The sequence below is a fragment of the Asterias rubens genome, chromosome 7, assembly GCF_902459465.1.
Source record: "Asterias rubens chromosome 7, eAstRub1.3, whole genome shotgun sequence".
In the NCBI taxonomy this organism is placed as follows: Eukaryota; Metazoa; Echinodermata; class Asteroidea; order Forcipulatida; family Asteriidae; genus Asterias; species Asterias rubens.
Window position 1 is genome coordinate 1,356,580 of NC_047068.1, and position 25,293 is coordinate 1,381,872.

General features: G+C 38.7%; 2 protein-coding genes across 4 annotated transcripts in view; both read right to left on the reverse strand.

Annotated features, from left to right (window-relative positions):
* Positions 1-16,333, reverse strand: part of LOC117292520 (regulatory-associated protein of mTOR-like) — a 60,266-nt gene extending 43,933 nt beyond the window's left edge. For all 3 annotated transcript variants that reach the window (XM_033774594.1, XM_033774595.1, XM_033774593.1), the window contains exons 1-8: positions 16,081-16,333; positions 9,701-9,803; positions 8,385-8,467; positions 7,595-7,753; positions 5,000-5,146; positions 3,721-3,899; positions 1,688-1,747; positions 1,037-1,137 (exon numbers count right to left, since the gene is read on the reverse strand). In XM_033774594.1, the coding sequence (XP_033630485.1) occupies positions 1,037-1,137; positions 1,688-1,747; positions 3,721-3,899; positions 5,000-5,146; positions 7,595-7,753; positions 8,385-8,467; positions 9,701-9,803; positions 16,081-16,221 (973 nt within the window). In that variant the 5' untranslated portion in view covers positions 16,222-16,333. The remainder of the gene's footprint in view (positions 1-1,036; positions 1,138-1,687; positions 1,748-3,720; positions 3,900-4,999; positions 5,147-7,594; positions 7,754-8,384; positions 8,468-9,700; positions 9,804-16,080) is intronic.
* A 2,651-nt stretch (positions 16,334-18,984) lies between these two features.
* LOC117292886 (centromere protein X-like) lies at positions 18,985-25,246 on the reverse strand. Its single transcript, XM_033775055.1, has 5 exons — positions 25,178-25,246; positions 22,739-22,790; positions 21,537-21,590; positions 19,939-20,027; positions 18,985-19,259 (listed from the first exon to the last, which is right to left on the reverse strand). The coding sequence occupies exons 1-5, from the start codon at positions 25,214-25,216 to the stop codon at positions 19,245-19,247; spliced, it is 249 nt and encodes an 82-aa protein (XP_033630946.1). The 5' UTR covers positions 25,217-25,246; the 3' UTR covers positions 18,985-19,244.
* Positions 25,247-25,293: the final 47 nt, after the last annotated feature.

The following is a 25,293-nucleotide window of genomic DNA, read 5'->3' on the forward strand; positions in this document are numbered from 1 at the left end:
GAAGATGATATTGATGGTACTAAACTGTCAGACAATATAGAAGGCTTGATTATGTACTGCAAAGTTGCATTCACTACAAGATAACATCATGCAGGCAGATAAATGTACAGTGCACCATGTGGATGATATTTTAACAGTCAGGCAGTAGAAGGGATTAAGAAAGCATTTGTGATGTGATCAGCCTAAAGAGTCGTTTCAATGGGTGCGTTTGTTTAGCCTCCCTGGGTCGACCCCGGTCTTCCCCACGGTACGTTCGAGTAGCTTTGACGTCATTCCAAGGGCTCACCCGGGTCAGCCCCCAGTGCCCTGCTTGTGGAGTGGGTCACTTGGGGGTGACCCGCGGTGCATAGCGTCACCACGAGAGGGAGAGTGTGATCATTCAATCAGCTCTTGTCAGGGGCTCACTCGAGTGAGCACTGCGGAATCGACCCAGGGAAGCTTAATTAGGAGATTCAAGCCAAAACAGGACAACAGAGATAACATTCTTTTTGTTATATAAAATGCCCAAATATTTCATACTTTATGTTGGCAGCTTCCTTTCTGATTAATAACATTTAAAAAAAAGAGTTAAATTTGTATGGACTTTTAACCTCCTTTTACTCAGCCATGACACTTGTGTCCTTAAGCATGACACTTAACCATTGCTTCGTCCTTCGGATGGGACGTAAAGCTGTTGGTCCCATGTGTTGTGTAAACGCATGTAAAAGAACCCAGTGCACTTGTCGTAAAGAGAAGGGGTTCGCCCCGGTGTTCCTGGCTGGATTGGCAGCATATTGCGCCACAGCACCTTGTAAACCATTACATGGTGCTAAGGATTAGGTCTTATATCTCAAACTTCGTCCCACTCCTTGCAGTAATAATACCTGGCGCTTTGTATCCTTATTATCATTATTATTATTACTCAGTTTTATCTCTTGGTGTTTCTACTTTCACAAGTTTTGAGCCAAAATGACAAAGGTTGTATCAAGATGGGGATTAACAGTAGTAAAGCATAGATTATGCTCTTTTCAAATGTATAAATGCTTGGACTTGTTACCTCTAGGCAAGACATTCCATGCTATTGTATCAGTGACTGCAGTGAAGATCCAATTCAGCTCCCCTAGTGGTGTCCTCCTATCATTTAGTCTACCTGGTAACCTGAAAATAAGAATAATAATATCAAAGTCTTATATAGCGCATGTACATGTAGCTACCAAATAAGGTACTCAAGGCGCTGAGTATGTACAAGCTTTCAGAAAGATAGGTTATTGCAGTGATGAATTCTGAGACCCAATTATTAAGCACCTTATAAGGGTTTACAAGGTGCTACGACGCATTAAGCAGCCACAACCAGAAACACCGGGGCGAACCCCTTCTCTTTTCGATAAGTGCACTGGGTTCTTTTACATGCATTACACAACACATAGGACCAACAGCTTTACGTCCCATCCAAAGGACGAAGCAATGGTTTTAAAAGTGTCTTGCTTAAGGACACAAGTGTCACAGCTGGGGATTCGAACTTCGTTACTTCAGAGGGAGCCGTTTCTCACAATGTTTTTTTACTATCAACAGCTCCCCATTACTCGTTACCAAGTAAGGTTTTATGCTAGTAACTACATTGTATTTTGAGTAATTACCAATAGTGTCCACTGCTTTTAACTTAGAGAAAGTTTAAATTCTGGTTACAGCGAATGAGACTGCTACTTACTTATCTACAAGTTCTAACGTTACACCTGGAACAAGCTCACTGCTTTTCTGGAAACAAAACCTGCAATGAGAGAACATTGACAACATTCCTGATCTGTACTTCCAAAGGAGAAGGGCGTGTGTAGTGATTATTTCAAAGCTTGGCCGAGGGACAGTTCTTAAAACTAATGCAATAGATTTCATGCATTATTGCATTGATTTGTTTTGCTTTGTCCCAATTTACTGTATTTTGACAGGATCAGGGCGTTTTCTAAGATCAATATTACACTTATTTGATATAAGTATTAATGTCTTTGAGTATCAATGTCTTTGTTCAGGGTGCCAGACAAAAGCCATTTAACCTTTTACTGTCGTATAGCAAGGGATAACACTTAAATATGATGTGCTAAACATCCCACAACAAAGTGTCATTTTTATTGCAGCATTGTGTATTTTGCGTGTGGCACACTGGTGCAGAAGAAGATGCATATCCTATGTGTGTGTAGCCTTTTGTCAAGGGCTTCGTAGCTTGCACAGCTTCACAGAGCCGCGCTCCCAAGTGACTGGAACGGGAGCCCACACACTTGTTTCATCAAATCTTGACCTTTGCAACCCAAAAGGGTAGCAAAAGTCCAAACCAATCAGAAGTGACGGGGGTCAGCGGGTCAGCATACATTAATGCACGTTTCATACTCTATGAATAATTCATAAACAAAACCGCAAACAAGTTGGAAAAGGCCCTCGTGACTTCTGCAGGTGCGGTCTCCCATTACAGTCGCTTGGGACCGCAGCCCTACGAAGCTGTCCAAGCCACGAAGGCCTTGACAAAAGCCTAATGTGTGTGCTGTTGATAGACAGTCACTATTATGATTTGCGGGCTTTATCAATCGTTCTAGTGCCAAACAAAGTTTGAGGGTTTAAACAAATAAATGAACATCTTTAAATCAATGAAACCAAAATAACCCTTCACCCCAATAAATCAATGTAAACAAAATAACCCTTCACACCTTGTTAGCTTTCAATATTTTTTTTCTTTTTCAAATGTTGTAAACGAAATCTACTCGTCTGAAAGATTATCTTGTTTAAACGGATCGCTCTTTTTCCCCAGAGAGTATAACCTTTGGCAACATTGCTGTAATAAAGATCCACGTGTCAACTGTAAGATATCAGGGACCTCTCCTTTGGAATAAATTTTGATCTTCGTGCCCATTAACTTCAATTAGAGTTTGTAAGAAGTACTACAAAAAGCAACGTCTTCTTAATATAGTTAGCAGTAACTAGGAGCTTCGTGAACTTTTACTTTTACTTTTCTTTTACTTTTACTTTTACTTTTAGCTTTATGAACTTTTACTTTTACTTTTAAAAATTGTCAATGACTCAATATTAATAAAATTGTAAAGTTACAGGATGGTTATTCAATAAATAAACCACATATTGAATATTGCTTATTTATCTATTGTCATAACTCATGATTGTAACTTATTATTTATATGTATTCTTTTTGTAGAGGCCAGACTCTGTACAAGCCTATAGGCTTCCTGTCTACGACCTCCCCATATTGTTATTAAGTTCCACAAATTAGTTTTCCCTTACATTGTACATGTACAAATGGTATGGAAATAAACCCTGAAACCTGAAACAACAGCTGAACTTCAACAATGGATTGTTTCATTTATAAGGAAACGATCCAGCAGTTGAAAAAAACATCCTTGTTGCATGCATGCACATTAGAATAGTGCGCTTTCAAATGCCTGAGACAGGCTTCATGCCTGAAGCCTATCTCAGATTCAATTATTTGTATGAAAAAATTACCCCTTACTCTTGAACTACATCAAAGGGGCTCGTTTCTAACACTGTTTTTCAATATCAACAGCTCTCAAGTGTTCTGTACCAAGAAGAATTAGCAAAAGTACACCCTTTCTTAGAATTGAATTCATGTTTCACCAAAGAGTGCCCCTTGGTTCACGAAGGGTGAATCCAAAACGCCTCAATAAACAGTGAATTCCTCTTCAAAATACTCTTGTAAGACATAAATACCGACATGTGTGTTCTTACCATCTTAGCGCTATTTTAATGGGTGTAGATAGACATGCTGTGAAGAGGTCGGCTGGAAGACTGGGATTCATGGGCAGCTGCTCGCTGGGGCCACAAGATGCTAGCTGGATGCAGTTCTTGGCCGAGGGAGGAAGGGGCGCTTGTGACCTTGACAGGGTGTGTGAATTCATGGATGCTAGCTAAAAGAGGCAGGAAGTAAATCAATACTTGGTATTTAAGATGTCAGGCTTTGAATTTGGTTCTTAAAGGGGGCACAGAAATTTTCCTCTGGAAAGGGACACTTCTATATTGGAAAAAAAAAAAAATTGTATTGAAACTTTGCAAAGGACATCACAGTAAAAGCGCAGGGCACCATGGCAATTGATGTGGATGCCGTGGGTTATTTCGAGGGCCGAGATGGTTTTGTGTAAAATTCAATAATAAATTTGGATAACTATGGAACATTTTTAAAACATGGGATGTATTATTATCAACAGACAGACACTGTGGTTCTCTGTTGTGCAAAACAAAGCAGGTCAAAATGAGGCACACATCCATGTTCGACTAGTGCACATTCATCAGATTTTGTTTCTCCGCATGTTTTGTACGGGAAGTCAGTTTTCTACACAGAGTTACATATAAGAACTAGAGGGAACACTGCTGATGCTGCGTGCACAAACACGACGGGAGTGCAAGGAGACAAGCGCGCCATTATGTAAGATGAACATTGTACATGTACGCGCGTTGAAAATGAAGCACACATCGGTGTGTATCCTTACAAACAAGCTACGTGATGCTGTTTTTTTAACTTACAAAATGGAAGTGTCGTGGCCGAGCGGTTAAGAGCACCGAATTCAAACTCTGGTGTTTCTGATCAGCGGAGTGTGGGTTCGAATCCCCAGCCATGACACTTGTGTCCTTAAGCAAGACACTTAACCATTGCTTCGTCCTTCGGATGGGACGTAAAGCCGTTGGTCCCATGTGCTGTGCAACGCATGTAAAAGAACCCAGTGCACTTACCAAAAAGGGGTTCGCCCTGGTGTTCCTGGCTGTGGCTGTTGAATGCGCCGTAGCACCTTGTAAACCCTTACAGGTGCTAAATAATCGGGTCTCAGAATTCATCACTGCAATAACCTATCTTTCTGAAAGTTTGTATATACTCAGCGCCTTGAGTATCTTGTTTGGTAGATACGTCGATATTACTATTATTAATGGCGGCATGCGTGCATACCGGGCCACGTTACTAGGCCAGTGCGCCCTCTAGTTCTTATAAAAATATAACTCAATGGTTTTCCCGTACCTCTCTCTCTTGCTCCTTCTGTAAGGCAAACTGCTCAAACGATTCTAGGATGAGTCCAGCGTTGGAACAGTCGTAGACAAATATCGACGGGCTTCCCATCCATGATTGCAGGTCGTACACGGAGAGTGGGATGTACTGTGTGTAACTCTGCAACAGAAACAATCCAAAGTATACTTGCGTTAAATGTATGCAAACTTATATTAGCCCGGTACCTGCCACTGCGCGAGCCTCAAATTACACGGCGGACACGGTAGCCAGTGCTGTCGATGCCCTTGTTACTGGCTGTGGAGATGTACCAAAGCAACACAAAGCAGCATGAAAGGCTATTTTATTTTTATTTTTTTTTTGAAAGAACCTCAAAAAGCTGGGCATATTAAATTTCAAAACACCACCCCCCCCCCCCAAAAAAAAACCCACAAATTAATTTGAGTTGTGTGATTATATGAGACAAAAAAAGACATCCTCGTCACAAGTTTTAAGTTTGTTTTAAGGTCAGTATTAATTGTATTTAAAATATTCTCAGATATTTAAAGGGAAGGTACACATTTGTAGTTACTTAAAACAAATATTAACTTCAAAACTGACTTGGTAACGAGCATTGGAGAGCTGTGGATCAGTTTATAGTATAAAACATTGTGAGAAACGGCTCCCTCTGAAGTAGCGTAGATTTTGAGAAAGAGGTAATTTCTCACTAAAATATTAAAAGACTTCTAGCCGGAAGTCTTTTACTCCTATCTGAAAGCACACAAATTGGTTCAACAAGGGTGGGTTTTTTTTTCATCATTTTCTCGCAACTTCGATGACCAATTGAGCCCAAATTTTCACAGGCTTGTTATTTTATGCTTATGTTGGGATACACCAAGTGAGAAGACTGGTCTTTGACAATTACCAAACGTGTTCAGCGCCATTACGTTTCAAAAAGATGATTTAATTTCATAGCAAAATATAGACTTTGCTCCAGTTGTCTTGTTTTTGATTATGCGTCAAGACCTGCACAGTCTATTTAACCGCTCATTGAACCTTGCTACTGTCAGGTACCGCCAGATTGTGCCAGACTGTGCAGCGTATCAAGCAGGCCCTTTAGGTTCACAATTCCATCATTCTTACGCAAGAAGTGTCACAAAACACTGCCATCAATTGTATTTTTATGGAAAACATGTTTATCTGGGTTGATCCTGTTTACTTGTTGGTGTTGACCTTTGCTAAGAGGATGTTTGTACCGAGGTATTTTTTTTTTCGGAATAAAAAGATCTAGCGCTGCCAAAGTCCAGTTCTAAACTATTTTTGACCACTGGATGTTACAAAGTACAAGTATTTTGAACAATTAAAGTGATGCCATTCACAGGGCAATTGTGAATCTTTTAGTAATCATTGCGGTGAGAAAATTGTAAGAGTAAAAATTTCACCACTTAACTGTATTCCTGCCAAATACAACAACATGCACCAAAAGGCAAAAATTGCTGTATTCTGTTGCAGCTAGCTATGATTTATTGAGCAACTTGAGAACCGGTTGTGTGACATACATTGTACATAGGCTAACTAGCATATGAATAAAACATGAGGGTAGACTTGTACCAGTCCTACGCAAGTATTATCACAACACTAGCAGTCAAATCAAATGTCATTTTCTAATTACCAATTGGCGTACATTTGAGTAGCTTGGGGTTCCTTGCTCCCAGGGAGCTGAGAAAGTTCCAGGAATTGTAATAAAGTATGCCTGATTAACAGGGATGCTAATATTGTAAAGCACCTTCATAAATACACATAAATACAACATTGAGGGTACAGTCCACAAGCAAGACCGCAAACAAAATGACCGGACCAGGTTGTTTTCATGGTTTTTCACAAGACCCCAATCAGAATAAGTATAATATAAAATCCTACGCAGTTTTACATTTAAACGATATTAATTTGAACAAGAACAAAGTGAAGATGTATCTCATCTGTATTAGGGGTAAGTATTCAATAATATTCAATAGAATTTTAGAGATTTCTATTAGCCTGAACGTCAACATTTAAACAAAAACACAAGACCGCTGGACTTGTCCATGAGTTTACAGGCCCGATGCCAAAATCACTGGCCTCGGGCCCGAGGTCCAGTGTAAACGTTGAGCCTACTACTATGTGCTCTATACAAAGTTTGTTTGTTTGTTTGTTTGTTTGTTTGTTCGTTTAATTAGATGATCTTACTGTCAAGGGAACTCTGCAAACTTTAACTAGGGTATACAAACACAAAGCTGGCAATCTCTCTCATACAAACATTGGTTTAACATCTACAATTATGAATGGCGAAAATCAAGAAACTGTGATTCAGTGACTACATGTATTGCAATTCTTATTAGTCATTGTAAAGGCCGAGTCACACTGCAGCGATAACGAAAACGATAACAATCGCGATGCTAGAGAACGCTTTCTATTGGTTGAATTGTTCCACGCAGAATATGCACACGCCCATTCAACCAATAGAATACGTTCTCTTTGCGTCGTGATCGTTATCGTTTTCGTTATCGCTGCAGGGTGACTCGGCCTTTATATCAATGGTTATTATAGTAACGGGGATTCACACCCACAAACTTGAAAGCATTATTGACAAACCTTGTTAAAGACCCATATTTCTCCATTTGTGGTGGGTCGTGGCACACCGTGGCCGTTGTAGTGAAAGAGAACTCTTTCTTCTTTGGCATTGCGTCTCAGAGATGTACACAACTTCTTTACCTCTTCCACTGTAGGGTCAAGGCATAGTTTGTAGCGAGCCTGTTGTGCAGTAGAGAAAAAAACATACATGTAATTGGTTTTGGAGAGCTACAAGTATTCAAACAACAGGTGATAATAATAATATAATAATAATATTCATACGGTAGGTATTTATATAGCGCCTTTAACATACTGTAGATCAAAGCGCTGAACAATCAACAAGAACAATGCAAAGAAACAATAAAAGCAAAACAACAAAAGATTAATGACGAGGCTGACTGAAGAAGTAGGTTTTGATTTTTGATTTTTTTTTTAAATGCATATGATTAGAAAGATATTTTAAAAGTGGAATCTAATAATCCAAACAAGTATCACTGCAATTGCGTGGTTTTCTTTTTACCTCATCGACAAACACGGTCGGCCATTATGGGAGTCAAATTTTTGACTCCAATAAAATCATGCAATTTCGAGGCAAATGTGTGTGGATCATTGTATTCTACTTTTAAAACATCTTTCTAACCATGCATGTTATAACAAACGATTACAAACGCTTTTCAAAGACCAACTCGACCAATCCAAGGCAATGTGTTCCTTTTAAAAAAGAAACATGGTTTCTGAAATAAATAAAGGGGAACACAAGTAGTATCTGTTGGTGTACATGTATCAGAAGCAAGGTGTCAGAGTAACTTACCCGAGGCTGCCAGCGTTCATACTGTTTTTGGAGATTGTTGCCAATTGCTTCAAGTGCCTTCTGTGGACTGGTAGACAGTGGGTCTGTACAAAAGAGATATTAAAATAATACCATTAACATCACTGGTCTCTGGAAGATAACATTGATTCGAGGACTTCCCATCAAATAGCGGACTAGTTAAAAACTGAAACTCACTAACACCCGGTTCAGACAGGCGCTCCAAAGTTGTGCCGAACCAAATGGATTAGGAGCGACTCTGGGTCGACCCAATTCAATTTTGGTTTTAGACAGGCGTGCTTGACATAACATTTACACTAGGTTCGGCTCATGACAAGATCGACGTCTGTAACCTTTAGCCTTTTTTGTGCTTAAGCAGCTCTGTAAAATTTGACCCAGGGCAACATAAACTGCGCCAATAAAATATATAAACACTTACAAATGGTCAAATATATCGGAACCTCAAATAGTATGCAAAAAATTAACTCCTTAACTCGACACACAGTTATCTTCTGCACATTTTGTTTCCTTTTTTGTTGCGCTACCATGTTGTTTGGTGGATTTATGGGTACTTGAGTGGCTTAAGGTTGAATTTCAAAAGTTGCAAAAGCCCATTCAAGCAAGAGCGTTGTACTGTGACGAATAAGATCAGCATTTTTGTTGCCCGCCTTTTATAAATGATTTGTCTGTGTGTGTGATGCTTGTGCAAGTTCCCTTCTGGAATTGGGGTGAATAGGGCCTTTGCAACTTTTGAAATTCGACCTTAAGTCACTCAAGTTCCCATAAATCCGCCAAACAGCATTGCAGCGCAACAAAAGAGGTATCAAAATGCGCAGGAGATAACTGTGAATCAAATTAATCAGTTATATTTGTGCATACTATTTGAGGTTCCGATAAATCTGACCAATTAATAATAATAATAATAATAACCCGTTTTTATATAGCGCTTTTTACACCCGGAGGGCGTCCCAAAGCGCTTCACATTATTACCCCTGGTCACTGGGCCTTAAATCACTCCTTAAACCATCTCAGCTCCCCGGTGGGGAGTATGTAGCCTGTGCAACATTAATATGCGCTACTCGGCTAAATCAATCACAGGAACCATCTCTGCCCTCACAGGTACCAATTTACCCCTTGGTGGAGAAAAGCAATTATAGTGAAGTGTCTTGCTCAGGGACACAAGTGTCACGACCGGGATTCTAACCCACACTCTGCTGAACAGAAGCACCAGAGCTTGAGGTAAGTGTTTAGATAGTTCATTGGTGCAGCTTAGTTAACTCCATGTAATTCCAAGACCAGGAAAGGGGGTTCTAGCTTACCTATCCAGCACTCTAGTTTGGCACATGGTGAGGTCTTCACAACATCTGGAGGGTCCACACCCACATTGAGGCACATCACTAAGGCAACGCTGACTGTCTTCATCTAAAATTGAATCATTAAAATAAATATTTGTTGATTTTGGTTGTTCATTAATTTTGGTTCGGTTGTGAAACCAGGATTCTCAGAATATGGGTGAACTTAATCACTTCTTCCAAGAACCCCGGGTAGTAAAGACAATGATGGAAGTTTTGGTTTTATATGTGGGTGGAAAACCCTAGAGAATTATTCCAGAGAAAACCTACGCGATCAGGTAAGGGACCACTTACTCCACATGGTACCCCCAACAAGATTCCAACCAGGGTACTAGAGGTGGAAGTCGAGGAAAGATAGCCCTGCCAATCCAAACCGACAACCCAAAATAACATTTAACGAAGACATCGAGAATATTCAAGATGCCAAGAGTTGTTGTGACCTGTCACCTAATTTTACGGAACACGTTGCCTTGGATCAGACTGGATGGTCTTTGAAAAGCGTTTGAAACCGTTTGTTATAAAATGCAAAATGGTTAGAAATATGTTTTAAAGGTATGGTATAATAATCCCCACAAACATGCCTCGAAATTGCACGATTTTCTTTTACGTCGCGAACTAACACGGTCGGCCATTTTATGGAATCAAAAATTTTACTTCACAAAATGGCTGACCAAGTTTCTTCGCGACGTAAATGGAAAATCGTGCAATTTTGAGGCATGTTTGTGTGGATTATTATATTCTACTTTTAAATTATCTGTCTAACCATTTGCATTTAATAACAAACGGTTTCAAATGCTTTTCAAAGACCAACTCGACGCACGTTCCTTTAAGTTGGCATTTCTACATTCAGTATGTAGCAGAGCAGTGTCATGCACTGTATTCAAGTCCTAGATCAGTCATAGTTGCTGTAGTGAAACTTCTTGCCAAATGACTAGTGTTGTAGCCACGGTGGGCGGTGCTGGGCGGGCCTGCCCAAGACTCACAATTTTTGCCCAGCACTCTGAGCAAAAGTGTCGCCCAGCACAGATTTCAACATACTGTCCACTGTGCATTGATCTGAGACACAGCTTAAAATAAACAAATATAACATGGTTTGAGGGTGACTAGTCGATATTAGCTCCCCAAGGTAATGGAAGTTGACAAACTAGTTCCCGAGGCGAAGCCGTGGGAACTAGTTTGTCAACTTCCAATACCGAGGGGAGCTCATCGACTAGTCACCCGAAATAAACCATGTTATATTTGTTTTACTATACTTCATACATATTCAGTTACCGGAACATGAGTTTTGAGCAAGAGAAAATGATTACTGTGAAACAAAATGCACTTGATAAGTTTGTTCATGTGTTGGATGTCGCTTAGAGAGCGCTGTTCGTGCATGTATACAAAATGGTGCCACGATCAATAGCACCCGGGAATGACGTCGCACAATGGTAGTGTGCATGACAAGTAGAATAGCTCCCAGGGAACTATTACTTGTCATGCGCGTTTACCACTTGTGTGAACGCTCACGTGCGCACTTGGTAGTTAGCCAAATTAACACCCGGCACGCGATGATGAATGGACCAGTGAGAACTCGACGCTCTGTCATGAATATGTATGAGGTATAGTAATAAGGATTATTAAATGTCGTAGAGAAAGAACGCTGCAGTCAAAACGCCATTCAAGTTGTTGCATGGCCCCAGAACACAAACATTTGGATACTTGGCCCCACTTCAGCAATAATGGCCCTAGATAATTGATAATGAAAATGTTGTTGATCCGCTCTCCGTTTGTGCCCACTACTAAAAACTACAACCCTGCAAAATTGGTTAATGGCCTCACGTTTCTACCCTAGCAAAATTGGTTAATGGCCTCACGTTTCTACCCTAGCAAGTAGCAGTGGTAGCCTATTTATTTCTCAAAAGCCTTTTGAGAACGACTACATGTACCCATGTATGAGACTTTGAGAAAGACTCTGCTGGGGTCAAAACATAAGGCCATTAAAACAAAATTAAATATGATTGAAGAACACCTAATGTTCATTGACCACGGTCGGATTTGTCCTCAAGTTGTAGAGAAAAAAAAAGAGAAAAAAAGGCATTGATGAATTTGTTAAAAAAGTGAGTTTAAAAAAAAAGGTATTCATGAATGGGTAAAATAATTGTTATCTGTAGCATAAAAACGTACTTGGTACTGATTAATGGGGAGCTGTTGATAGTATAAAACATTGTGAGAAACGGCTCCCTCTGAAGTCAAATACTTTTTGAGAAAGAAGTAATTTCTCACTTTCTCGAATTCAAGCATCTGAAAGCACACAACTTGTGTGACCAATTGAGTTCAAATTTTCACAGGTTTGGTATTTGATGCATATGTTGAGATAATGTACAAAAGGTTAGAAAACTGGTGTTTGACAATTACAAAAGGTGTCCAGTGCCTTAAAACTGCCGGGCGACAAAAGACCACCCCATCAACTTGGCCCTTTACCACACGGCCATGACCCTGCCAGTTTGAAATGGCTATTTTAAGTCCCGATTGCCACTCTATTCCATTTAACCACACAAACATTCTGCACACACATGTACAAGGTAAGTTTTTATGATATTTTTTTACAGTTAAAATGCAAAGAGCCATGAGAGCAATAAATCAACTGCCTTGCTTATGGCCACAATACCACTTTAAAATATCTAAATATACAAATTGCAGGGAACGATTTCATCCAGCACTTTTGCATAGCAAAATATTTTGACAGAACAAACTTTGTTCGGGTACTGGTGCACACAGAATACTGATAATGAGTAACAAATGATGGTTTTTTAGTTGCAAAAAACTGATACATTTTGTGTAGCATTTTGCTATACAAGGCAAATCATTCCCTGAATCAGAATTGTGATAGTGTACAGATAAGCCCTAGTAGCCTGAATCCTTCTGACATTTGCCCTGGATGAAATTCCACACCTTGCGTGAACACTGACTAACACTATAAACTATGCAGTGTATAATTGTACACGTCTCTGTGCAGTCAGGAAGGATACTGACTATGCTGTAACTAGTCAGTTACCAAAGCACTGTATCAAAACACAGCAACGGTACAAGGTACATATCTGATGTATTACACTCGAGGAAGTGAGAGTTGATCTGACTCTGATGCCACTGATAAGGCCCCGTAATTTATATATATTTTTTTTTTTAATAATGTTTTTTTCTTTTAACTCAACAAAGTGCTCATAACTATGATTTCAGAGCTGCTACAGCTTATAGCTTGTTTTCAAAACGTGATACACAATTTAATAGGCCTAACTGAATCTAATACATGTAACAGTTTTGTTTTTATAGGGTGCGTTTGTTTAGCTTCCCCGGGTCGACCCCGTCGTGTGGCGTTTTTTTCCCCAGGAAAAACGTGTGCAGATAATTACCCACGTTCATCCTGGGAAAAAAACGCCACACACCGGGGTCGACCCAGGGGAGCTAAACGAACGCACCCATACTCACTGATGCGAGACTTATTAATTATATTTTAATTTAGTGACAAGAACAGATGGATCCAACTATCACAGGATTTAATCTACAAGTAGATCTATATATATGTCTGGGGATACCAAATTGGTGGAGTTTTGTGAGCTCAACAATCTTTTACGAGAAATAACAGATGCAAAAACTTTTGGTTGGTTGGGTGAGTCAGGAAAAAATATTGAAAAACCAAGCTTCGTTGTTTAGCTTGTAACAGGCCTGTAATAACACATTTTTTACGGGCAAGGCCACTTTGAATTAAAATAAGCCTCAAGTGAGTGAGCTTCACAATCAAGAGTATCTTGGTTGATAATTTCACCCAAGTTTGTTCATTTCAATTAATATATATTTGGTTTGCGGTATAAACACCATGTGTGTACCTACTTGCCAGGTAGAGTTTGTTCTTAGAGAACTGTCTTTCTTTTTCACATTTTCTATTTCAATTAAGCTTAGGCGATATCACGATATTATCGAATACCGTGATACTAATTTGGAAACGATTTCAATTTGCTCATTGCAATTCTTGGCTCAAAAAATACTTTATTCTCGAAATCACTGAAGAATATTCCGGATTTTGTCACATGAGACCTTACCGATGGCTGAACAATGCCAGTATGGGTAAACACAGTTCCATCAAATAGGAAATTTCAAGAGAATGTTCACACGATGTCATGTGTTTGTGAACGAAAAGTGTGGTTTTACATTGCCCTCATCAATCTACCCGCAGAACACTCGATTTAATAAGTGTCCTTTGTGATTTATCTGCGCGAGTAGGCATGATTTTTCATGCGTGACCTCGGGTTGGATACTAATTAGTCAAAAGGGCCTATTAATTAGCCCTTTTGACTAATTAATATTCACATAGAGGTCACGCATGAACAAACGCTGCATATCCCCGCAGATAAATAACAAAGGAGATTAGTGTACTGCAGGTAGACTGTCATTCTTATGATTTTCCTGCCAATATTTTCAATAAAAATATCATTATGAAGCTGCAAATCCCTTTATTTTCATCCTCAAAATATTTGATTGGAAGGTGTAGCTGTCAGCTAAGAGTCGGAAAACTTCGGGATCTCACAGCCCAACTTCACGCCGTGCACAACGCAAAATGTGACAAACAGCAAATGTGATTTAAATCAATGTCACAATATTCAACTTTATAAAAAGGGCTCCGTTTTTAATTAAAAGTGTTATTTATTGAAAATACAGCCAATTATGGTCATCGGTACGAGTCTTTCCTTGTCTTTACTGTGTAGCTGTGTTTTTCTATACCCACTATAGGTCAAGTGATCACATGTAAACATTGGTAGCGCAATTGGTCTATTGCGGCTAATAATGTGGGACACCAAAAATGTTAGTATTGTTATACTTTGTAATAAGTTACAACTAAATGTAACAGTTTTGTGTCTTTTGAAAACTTCAGTAGGTAAGTAAATGGGTGGAGCTCACAGTCTCTGCAATGGCTGGCATGTTGGGCATTCTGGTAGGGAAATGGTCTGCTCAATCGCTAATTTTGTTGGCTGACTGCTTACTGGTTTTTTTAATCCATTGCACAGTTTGTCACCTGTGGGCCCATGTTTTGTTTTGCTTTGTTGATAGCAGGAATTTAAGGATTTTACGTTTTTGAACTGCAATTATGAATAATATTGCCACTTTCTAGAGGAGTTTAAATTTCTGTGTTCTTTAAATTCTCTGGAAATCTTAAAACAAATACAAAAACACATTCAACATTAAATCATCATTCATAAATACCTCAGACAGTTTCTCTACTCCTATTGGTGGAGAGCGCGTCACGTAGGGGTGTTTAAACGGTTGACAATGACCAGTGTTTATAACCGGCTGGCTTCCGCGTGTCAGGCGCACAAGATTATCACGCGGAACGCGCAATTCATAGCTATGTAACAGCGCGTAATGTATTTCGTGCATTATCTATTTCTAAACGCGCGCGCGCATACACACAACCCACGCGCAACATACTATTCACAAAGTTTCTGGAAAAAAATGTTTCAAACCGCGAACTTTTAACTTTCAAAGTGTCTGCTGGGTCACTGCACTGCATGCAGCCTACCCACACTGCCTGTTACATTTGCGACTAGTTCGTGTTACTGGACCCAACAACACTTTAGCATGAGCATTTTTTAAATATATAAATTAGTTTATTATATTAAATTTTGATAAACTCGTAAGAGTAAGACTCAAATCTTTAAAAGCAGAAAACAAGCCCAACCAGCAAGTAGCTTTTGCTGTACTTATTCCATTCCATGACATGACTCAATGCTCAGATCAAATTCTGAGATCTCATTTTGTTTTCAATTCTGTTTTGTTTAAATTTAATTTATTGTGTACAATTTTGGGAAAAGTTTCCGTATGGCGCCACCACTTTTTCATTCGAAATAAAATAATATAGTATCTAATTTACCTGATTGATATATCCCTTTTTGTTAAAATGAGTGAAAAAGTGGTGGCACCATACGGAAAGTTATCCAAATTTTGGATTACTTTCCGTATGGCGCCACCACTTTTTCATTCATTTTTACCAAAAGGGATATCTCATTGAGGTAAATTAGACAATAATGTATTTCATATCAAATGAAAAAGTGGTGGCGCCATACAGAAACTTTTCTCCATATTCGACCTCCTCGTCAGGACTTTCATTTCAATCAATCAATCAATCAATGGACATGATTATGATGGACAAATCAACAAAAATCAACATTCCGGCTAAAAACATACACTGCAGTGCCCATCAACTTTGGCACTTTGATGACCTGGAGAACAAAAGTCACTTCAATCATCAACATTGATCGTATGTTAAGATATACAACAAGCAAAAATCATTGAAGGTTTCAGTTCACACTCACTCGTTCCTTCATCCGCCATGTGTGTGTTTCGGTCTTACTCCCCTCGATCCGCTCCGTGTGCCGTTTCTTCATGAAGGCCAGCGGTAGCTGCCAGTCCTGCAAATCGCTCTCCTCTACATCGGCTGTTAAATCCTCCATCATGATGATGCTGTAATGTATTATCCTTCACTTAGGAAGCTTCTTTATTAGACACTTTGAGTCGAAATTTGCAAAAAACTTCCACAATCCCTTCCACTTCGTCGTGGCTCGTTGTGTTATGATGGGTACTTTTTCACTTGAACTGGTGTCCGTTATATTTACATGTGCCATTCATAAACTTTACGTGTGGTCTGGATCTGGGTACCAGTCCGGTGAGGCTAGATTGTTGACTACCTCGTTCCCTGGGATTTAACTTGGTATAAATAACAAAAATATAACCTGGGCTCGATCAACACAAAAGTTTCTAAACGAGGTTAGATTAGCATGCGGTTGATCACATGGCCACAAAATTTGAGGGCGCAATTTTATAAAAGCAGTTCAAAGAACACAACTAACCCAACGGGCATGATTTTTGTGAGAAATACTTCATAAAAACATGGAGCAATAAATGCTCCATGATAAAAACCATAAAGAACGTTTAAACACATTAAACCCCAAGCAAACTTTGTTGCACCTTGTGATGGTGAATTTCAATTCTTGTCCTGTCCCTTATCATTTGTTTTCTGTTTGCGTGGACTTTATCCTCATCGAGTTATTTTAAAGCCTAAAGGTTATGCAAACGATGAGGTCTTTTCGGTAATAAGTTATATATTTGTTTTGGGTGATAAATTGTATGATACACAAACACAGTACAAACTACCATTAGAATGAGATGTACCAGTATATTTTTCTTTGTTCGACCATAGATGTTCCTTGCTCTATGGTCCAACCGAAAATGAATCAAAACTTGAGTGGATCCACTCAGTGTTCTTCAATCAATCAATCAGAGGGGATTTATTTAGCTCCAAAATCAACCAAAGTTGTTCCAAAGGCGCTCAAGACAGCTGGATGAAATTAATGTTGATACACTTGAGGACGGTTTCTTCAAAATACGAATAGTGTTGATGTTGATGTGGTTAGGGAGTGTTCCATTCTTTTGGTCCAAAAAGGGGAGTGTATCAACCAAATCCAAACAAATACCAAAACACTTAATAGTGAATGATGAAGAGTAATTTTACAAGCAAATGGAATAATGATAATACATGAAGTAATACTACATTCGATCTGCAAATGACACAGCATGGGTTGGGCACGATAAACTGAGGGGAAGATGTGGATAACCGTAGTAAGTCGGATAAGTAGGATGAATTCTTGTGGTTTAATACACATAATTATTATTGTATAAGCCATCACCATGTTTACACTTAATCCGTTTCTATTTTCACTAAAAAATAAATTGTTTTTAAGGGCAGCTCTGAGGACCACAGTAATTTTTTCTTCTTTCTGGCCTTCATTGCTCGGCTTTGGACACTATTGGTAATTACTCAAAATTATTATTAAAAACCGTAACTTGGTAACGAGTAATGGAGAGAGGTTGATAGTATAAAACATTGTGAGAAAAGGCTCCTTCTGAAGTAACGTAGTTTTCGAGAATTTGATTTTGAGACCTCAAAATTAGAATTTGAGGTCACGAAATCAAGCATCTGAAAGCACACAACTTCGGGTGACAAGGGTGTTTTTTCTTTTATTATCTCTCAACTTTGATGACCAATCGACCTCAAATTTTCAGATTATTTTATGCATATGTTGAGATACACCAAGTGAGAAGACTGGTCTTTGGCAATTCCTGACGATTACCAATAGTGTCCAGAGTCTTTAAGCATTGATTTGTAGGAGTCATTGTTTTTGAAGGCTAAATAAACAACAATCCATTAATATAAGCACATTTTATATACACAACAAACATCTACACATTTTTCTTTCTGATATTTTGTGAATCTTTTTATTATGTACACTTATGAAAATATTTTACAATACAAAACACTTTCAGATGAGCCAGTCTTTGGTGTTGCTGCAAACAGTTTTTGACTCTTTGTTTAAAACTTAGAAGTACAGAAGAATGCATTTTTTGTTTAGAGACATCTCATCATTCATCCCATGCAAACTTACTAATGGTTAGACTGCAGGACTTGCAATCACAAGGTTGTGGGTTCGAATCCCCCAGCTTAGCACTGATTTTATAATGACTAGAATAATTGTTGTCTAGTTACTGAATCACAATTTCTTGATTTGTGTGATTCATAATCATAGACGTTAAACCAATGTTTGTTTGAAAGAGATTGGTTGTTGCCAGCTTGGCGTTCACAATGTATATCCCTTGTGGGAGTTTGCCAAGTTCCCTCGATCGGAAGATCATTGAAACAAACTATGACTTTGTTTCACCAAGTCTCTCAAACAGTTATAAATAAAACTGTGTGATATTGACATTCCCATACTCAAATGGAATCTTCCAAGTCTATTATTAAACAGTTGGAAGATTCCATTTTAGCATGGGTATGTAAATATCACACTGTCATGTCCTCTACGTTCTTGGCACTGAAATTTTGTTTCTGGTCTTTAGTGAAAGAAATGTCATTATTGTTTGGCAAAAATGTACATAAATTTGCTTTTGAAAATACAAATCATAGCCTAGTCCAACTATCATGTGAACATTTCAGAGAAAGCTAAGCCACATCTTTCCAAGTGTTTCAGAAAGCAATTAATGTTTTTGCCTCCCCCTCTTTTGTCAAAACATAGAGAGCCTTGATTATATAGAAAGGTTTGCGGTAACTCAACGTTTCGATCAGTATGCTCTGATCGTCTTTTCTCCAGAAGACGATCAGAGCATACTGATCAAAACGTCGTGTTGAAACCAATGGTTCTTTTCAGAACCACCCCAACTCATTAGAGAGTCATTACATGGTGTTACCACAAACCTTTCTATATCGTATTTCAACCATGTAAATTTTCAAATCCTACTTAGCCTTGATTAAATAATCTCGAAGCTTTTTTTACGGGAATATTAGAGCTGACCGGAAAATAACACAGGACAAGCAGGTAAGGAAATGGTAGAGCCTCTTTCATACATCAAGGAAATTCATGCAGCACCAGGCACTGTCATCGGTCCAATGCATCTTTGGGATTTTGTTAAAGGAGGAATCTTTAACTCAGAAATCAAGAAGCTGAAAAGAAAACACAAACACAATGTCATCTGGTATTCTTACCCATAACAGACCATTCAATTCTCTGTAGATAGTTCCCAATAGATGCCATTTTAACGAGCAAAATTTAATTTTTGCTTGGCGCTCAAACAATGAGACTTGCCCCTGTGATCACTAACCAATCGGGCAATGAGTTTTTGTGAACTGCAACCCATCTATTCATCATTATCAAAATCCTAAACATCATTGCTCAGAAAAGATTTTTTGAGCATTTTTTTTCACTTTGGACACTTTCGGTAAACAGTATTGTCCATGTCCCACACTTCGTGTATCACAACTTATATATAAAATAACAATCCTGTGGAAATTTAGGCTCAATCGGACATCAGAGTCGGGAGAAAATAACGGGAAAACCCACTCCTGTTTTCGCGCGTTTCGCCGTGTCATGACATGTGTTTATAACAAATCCGTAATTCTCGCTAACGCGAATTTATATATTGTTTTACCGTTTTCTCAAAAAGTAAAGCATTTCATGGAATAATATTTCAAGAGAAGTCTTTCACCATTACCTTCTGTAAACCCTGTATATTATTTGTAAATCTGTGAATTTTTTTGTTGTTTCTGTACCAAAAGGGTCCAATGGCTTTAAACAGTTGTAATTGGACCCTGGTTGGATTGTCTGATGGGTGAAACCCCTTACCAATTGCGGTAGAACTTTCTCAAAATGTCTTGGTTCCACAATAGTTCCAGATTCAGACTTGGCCTGCTGTGCCGCTCTTGCTGCACCCTCTGAATATAACAAATAAAAACAACAATAAAATTGTTTATTTAAGATAATTTTAGAGTTTTGACAAGTCTATACTTCTAGTACTGACAAATAAAAAATGTACAGCTTTGTATTGGGAAGGATATTTATTCATTTTGTTGGGTCAGATCAAATCATCATTTGCCAATGATGAGATTTTCCAACTTGCCTGTTTTCCATTTAGTTTACTCTAGAAGATAAACATTAACAGCACCCCTTGAAGAATAGATAAGTTTATTCATCTCAACCCATCAGTGTTATGATAACTATAGACGATGTGACCTATGTTTACATTCAAACCGCCCTCTGTTGACAAAACACTGTATACGCCATGTTTCGCCGGGCAAAAAGACGCGTAGTCATGGTAAGATTGCATTCACTTTCTAGCTGGCTGCCAAAACACAAAGGTTTTGCCCAGGGGTATGCGCGCGAATCATGTTATGGTTTTCGAGTGACGTCAGAGGTCACATCGTCTATAGACCGATAGATTGCATTTATTTTCCACAGTTTAGAAACCTAGAAATTCAATTCCACTGGCAGTAAAGGAGCAAAATTACTACAAACTTTTCCAATAGAAAACTTCCACAATGAAAAACGTCTTGGTGCCCTTGCGCTTTACAAAACGAACAATCAGGGCTCAACTTCATGGCTCTGCTTACCGCCAAATTCTGCGCTTTTGATCATGATTCCCCGCTTAAGTGCCGAATTTCTGCGCTAGCCTTGTAAGCGTAGTATGCCTAGTAACGTGGAGTACGCACGGGCAGAAGCCAAAATTCGCTGCTAGCCTGTGAAATACGCTTGCCGTAAGCACAGAATTCCCTGCTTCTGTAAGCACCGATTATGTGCTCATGGTAAGCAGAGCCAAATGAAATTGGCCCAGGCCTTTTGGCTGCAGAATCGGTTGTCATCATTTTACTGCTCCGACTCAGTCTAGCCTTACCACATCTAACATTAGCACAGCAAGCGGAGAATGGTGATTGTCAGCACAGAGTTCAGTGGTAAGCAGAGCCATGAAATTGGGCCCAGTTTATGAGTGCTACACTTGACAACACTTTCCGCTGCATAAGTTTAGAGGTGGCTTTCAGGAGCTTCATCATGCATAACATAAGGCGAGAGGCTATACATATCTCAAGTTGATTATGAACCTTGCTAGCTGTACACATTGACTCCTTGCACGCACGTCGCACGCAACGACGGTGCCAAACTCACCATTTTGGTGGTCAATAGGTAAACGGTGCGTCGCCTAAAATAGGCACTGTTTTTCACTGAATAACGCACAGTGACATTGCCCACCCGTCTGGCGGTTCCAAGATTTTTCTGATGATGACGTCAGGTGAAGTGGGTCAATAGAAGGTATTGTCATCACGGTTAATGGGAGGGGAAATGTGTGATTTGAACACAAGAGGGCTTCCTTCACAGATAACAGTACATTTAGGTAGATAGTATTTTTGTTATCATACAACCATGAATTGGTTGAATTAGGTTATGCCTACCTGCAGTAAAAACTCTCAACATTTCCACCATCAACCTCAAAGCATCTTTACTGACTGTAAAAGAAAGAAAAAAAGGAATAAAAGACATGGGTTGTTATTGGGTCAATTGTTTCTTCTGGTTTTTCTGATTAGTATTTCATAAGGTAAATCATTTGACCAAAACCATAGGTGAGATATTTTAAACATACTTTGGTGAACGAAAACCTAGGGCAGTAATATAGTTGAAGGGTTCCCTGCTTACCGCTTTATCGGGTGTCATGTTTTTTTTTTTTAAACAGTCGTTGATTTACATCAACTACCTATAATGTATCAGCGGCAAACCTGAAACTTGACCACATGAGGATGTGGAAGGCAGGGCACGCGTCTATATAACGATTCCAAAGAAATCGATCACGATGGATAGTTTCTCCGATTACGGACATACACAATCAATTTGGAGCACAAAAAAATGATACTGAGTACAATTAAATAAAACCTGAGGTAGTTGCGATGAACGTAACCCACCATACTCAATGGTCGGGAAGAAGTAGGGTTACGATCTTGCATCTATACCTGAGGTTGCATCTTATTCTTAGAAGAGAAGCCAGCAGTACTATAGAGTACAGTACAACTCAATTTGTAAGATTTTTTGGTGTGTCTTTTTTATTATTTTGGGGCATTTTTTGTGGATGGGTGTTCTGCAAATCATAGCAAATTAACATTATCATGATTCAAAAACTTTTCTGGGGAGCTAGAAAGATCACAGTTGAGTTGTCAAGATGCCACTTTAGGTTCTATTATAGGAGTACAGTACTTCTAGAAACTAAGGCTCCCTGGAACCTAAAGGCCAAGTCACAATGCAGCAATAACGATATAAATAACGAACACGACGCAAAGAGAACACCCTGAATACGCCCAATCGAGGGCGTGCATTGTTAACATTATCGTTGTTGTCTCATTATTGAGGCCTGTGTGACCGGGACTTTATAGTTTCTAGAAGTAGGAGTACAGCACCCCGGTCTTGAGACTGACCATGCATGCTGACTAATAGTAATAATAAAAATACGCAGCTTTTATAAAGCGCTTCACACAGAAAGTCTTGAAGCGCTTTACAAGAAAAACATCAACACAAAATACCAATAGAACAAATCAACAAATTAATGATATAAGCATAAACACAAAAGGAGCAGAAAACAACAAAGAACTAACTACTAAATACTTACTCTTTGTTTTATCATCTTGAAAAGTACTCTGCAGAAGCTTTTGAATTGTCTCCTATTTGATAAAGATGAAAGAATGTTGATGTTGTTGTTTTTGTTTATGTTTTTGTCAGTGTTCATTATACAAACAAAGTAACAAATACGTTTTATACCAATTTTGTCTTCAAAGGGTGTGTACTTTTTTAAGGACAAAAAACACAATGTCCACAGATTTACATTAAACTTACACAGTTTGAAGATAATGATAGTAGAAAGCTTCCCTGAAAACATTACATGCTGAGGTGCTGTAGTTTTTGAGAAGTGAGTAAAACAATGTCATGAAAATAATTTTCGTCTCACTGATCATGAGACGAAAATTATTTTAGCATGTAAAAACGTATTTTCATGACATTGTTTTACTCATTTCTCAAAAACTACAGCACCTCGGGATCTAATATTTTCAGGGAAGCTTTCTACTATCATTATCTTCAAACGGTGGAAGTTTAATGTAAATCTGTGGACATTGTGTTTTGTGTTACAAAAAGTACCCAAATCCTTTAATATGAAGACCATAGTCACTCAGTCATAGACCTTATCGTGATTGCAGCCTGACTGCTTCTCTGAATGCTGGATGTCCGAACGGCACTGTGGGAACCGAAGGAAAAAGGGGCTTGCAAAGCCGCCTAGGCCATTCAATGCCTTTTGTTTGGCCACAATGACACTGACAGTAGACACCAACTAGCATCGCAAAATTTAGCCAGAACATCCGACGTCACACTTCGAGGCTTGTGAATAACGCCAGAGACCGGCATCCAGCTGGCGTGTACATTATGCACCTTTGACCTACATTTCACGCAGTCAAATTCTATGGCAGACGTAATAAATAGGAGTGTATACTGTAATGCCCGTTTATCCAATGATATATTATAATTGTATCCAATGGAATCACTGGATCTGAGTAGCAGGTACCCATCTTTATCCTTGCAGATATAAAGACAGGGGCTCAGTCTCGAATATACACAAAATTAAGTCAGACCTCCATATGATGATATGGTCAGAGTGCAGAAAAATAGACTAGGACTTGGAGTTCCTCCCTCCTGACCACTGACCTAACCTCATCATTGAGTGTTGTTCCTAGTAAGGAGCCAATCAATCATTTATCAAGATCAAGATCAACAGCCAATCAATCATTTATCAAGATCAAGATCAAGATCAACAGCCAATCAATCATTTATCAAGATCAAGATCAAGATCAACAGCCAATCAATCATTTATCAAGATCAACATCAAGATCAACAGCAACACAGTGTCACTGTCACTGTCAGTGTCACTGTCAGTCCTTGGAGGTCAGTCAGTGCGAAACAGGTCAACTCGTACCCAAGTCAACTCGAACCCAAAATATTGCACCCAAGTCATCTCGTACCCGAGTCAACTCGTACCCAGGTCAACTCGTACCCAAGTCAAGTCGTACTGTATAACGCACATTGTATGCCGAAACTGAGAATTTCCGTTCGGCGTGATTATGCGATGAAATAAAAATGAAGTTCTACTCACTTTTATTACTAATTATACTTTCTCACGAATTTCGTTTTAATAATGTTTGATGTTCACCTCGTTTCTGCTTTGTACTAGGCATAGGCCTAAAAATATGGTTTCTTTTAAATTTTTAGTAGCGTAATATTCTTCCAATGTTTTAAACAGTCCCCCTGTTTCTGTTTTGATGTTCCTCTCTTTTCTGCTCAAAAAACCCAAATCTATTTTCAATAAAAAAACATACAATGTATAAAATGCAAACGGTCATGTTTCACTGGGTGTATTTTAAGAGTTCCCAAAAGAAATGGTAAAAAATCATTAAATTCATTCATTTTCGTATTTTCTGATTATCGTTTTCCGATTCAAACAAGTCAATTAAAAACAAAAATTGTTGCCAAACCCAAAACAAATTAATTTGCATAAGATCTGAATATCTTTTTCGGAAAGAAAAGAAAACTATAGTTCTGATTAAGTAAAAAAATAAAATATTGCTTTATTCGCTTATTCTGATTCTTACCAGTTACCTGCAACAATAAATAGTTAAGTGTATGATTTACAATATGAATAAGTAAATTGAGCTACAATATGTATCAGTACCTAGGAAACCCCCAAATTGGGTAAACATTTATGTGGGTACAAGTTGACTTGGGTACGAGTTGACTTGGGTATGAGTTGACTTGGGTACGAGTTGACTTGGGCACGAGATGACCCGAATTCAGTCAGTGCAGTGCCAGTGGTCATGGTGGCACACATTGTCAGTGACGCACACAGAGCAGATGCATGTCAGTGGCCTGTCACTGGCAAAACTGTTTTCGTTGTTTGTTCTATGTTCAAAAAAACACTTGTTCATCCTCTATTTACTCCTTATGAAATACAAAATCATTATCCGGTAAAATAACTAAATTTAATATGCAAAAATAATGCACAAACCACTTTGAAAGTTGCGCCAACTCGTTCATCAGCCATCATCGACTCCTTTGCTTTTTAGTTGAACTAATTGGACCACTTGAGGGCGGTATTTAAAAAAAAGTCATTGTAAATAAAAT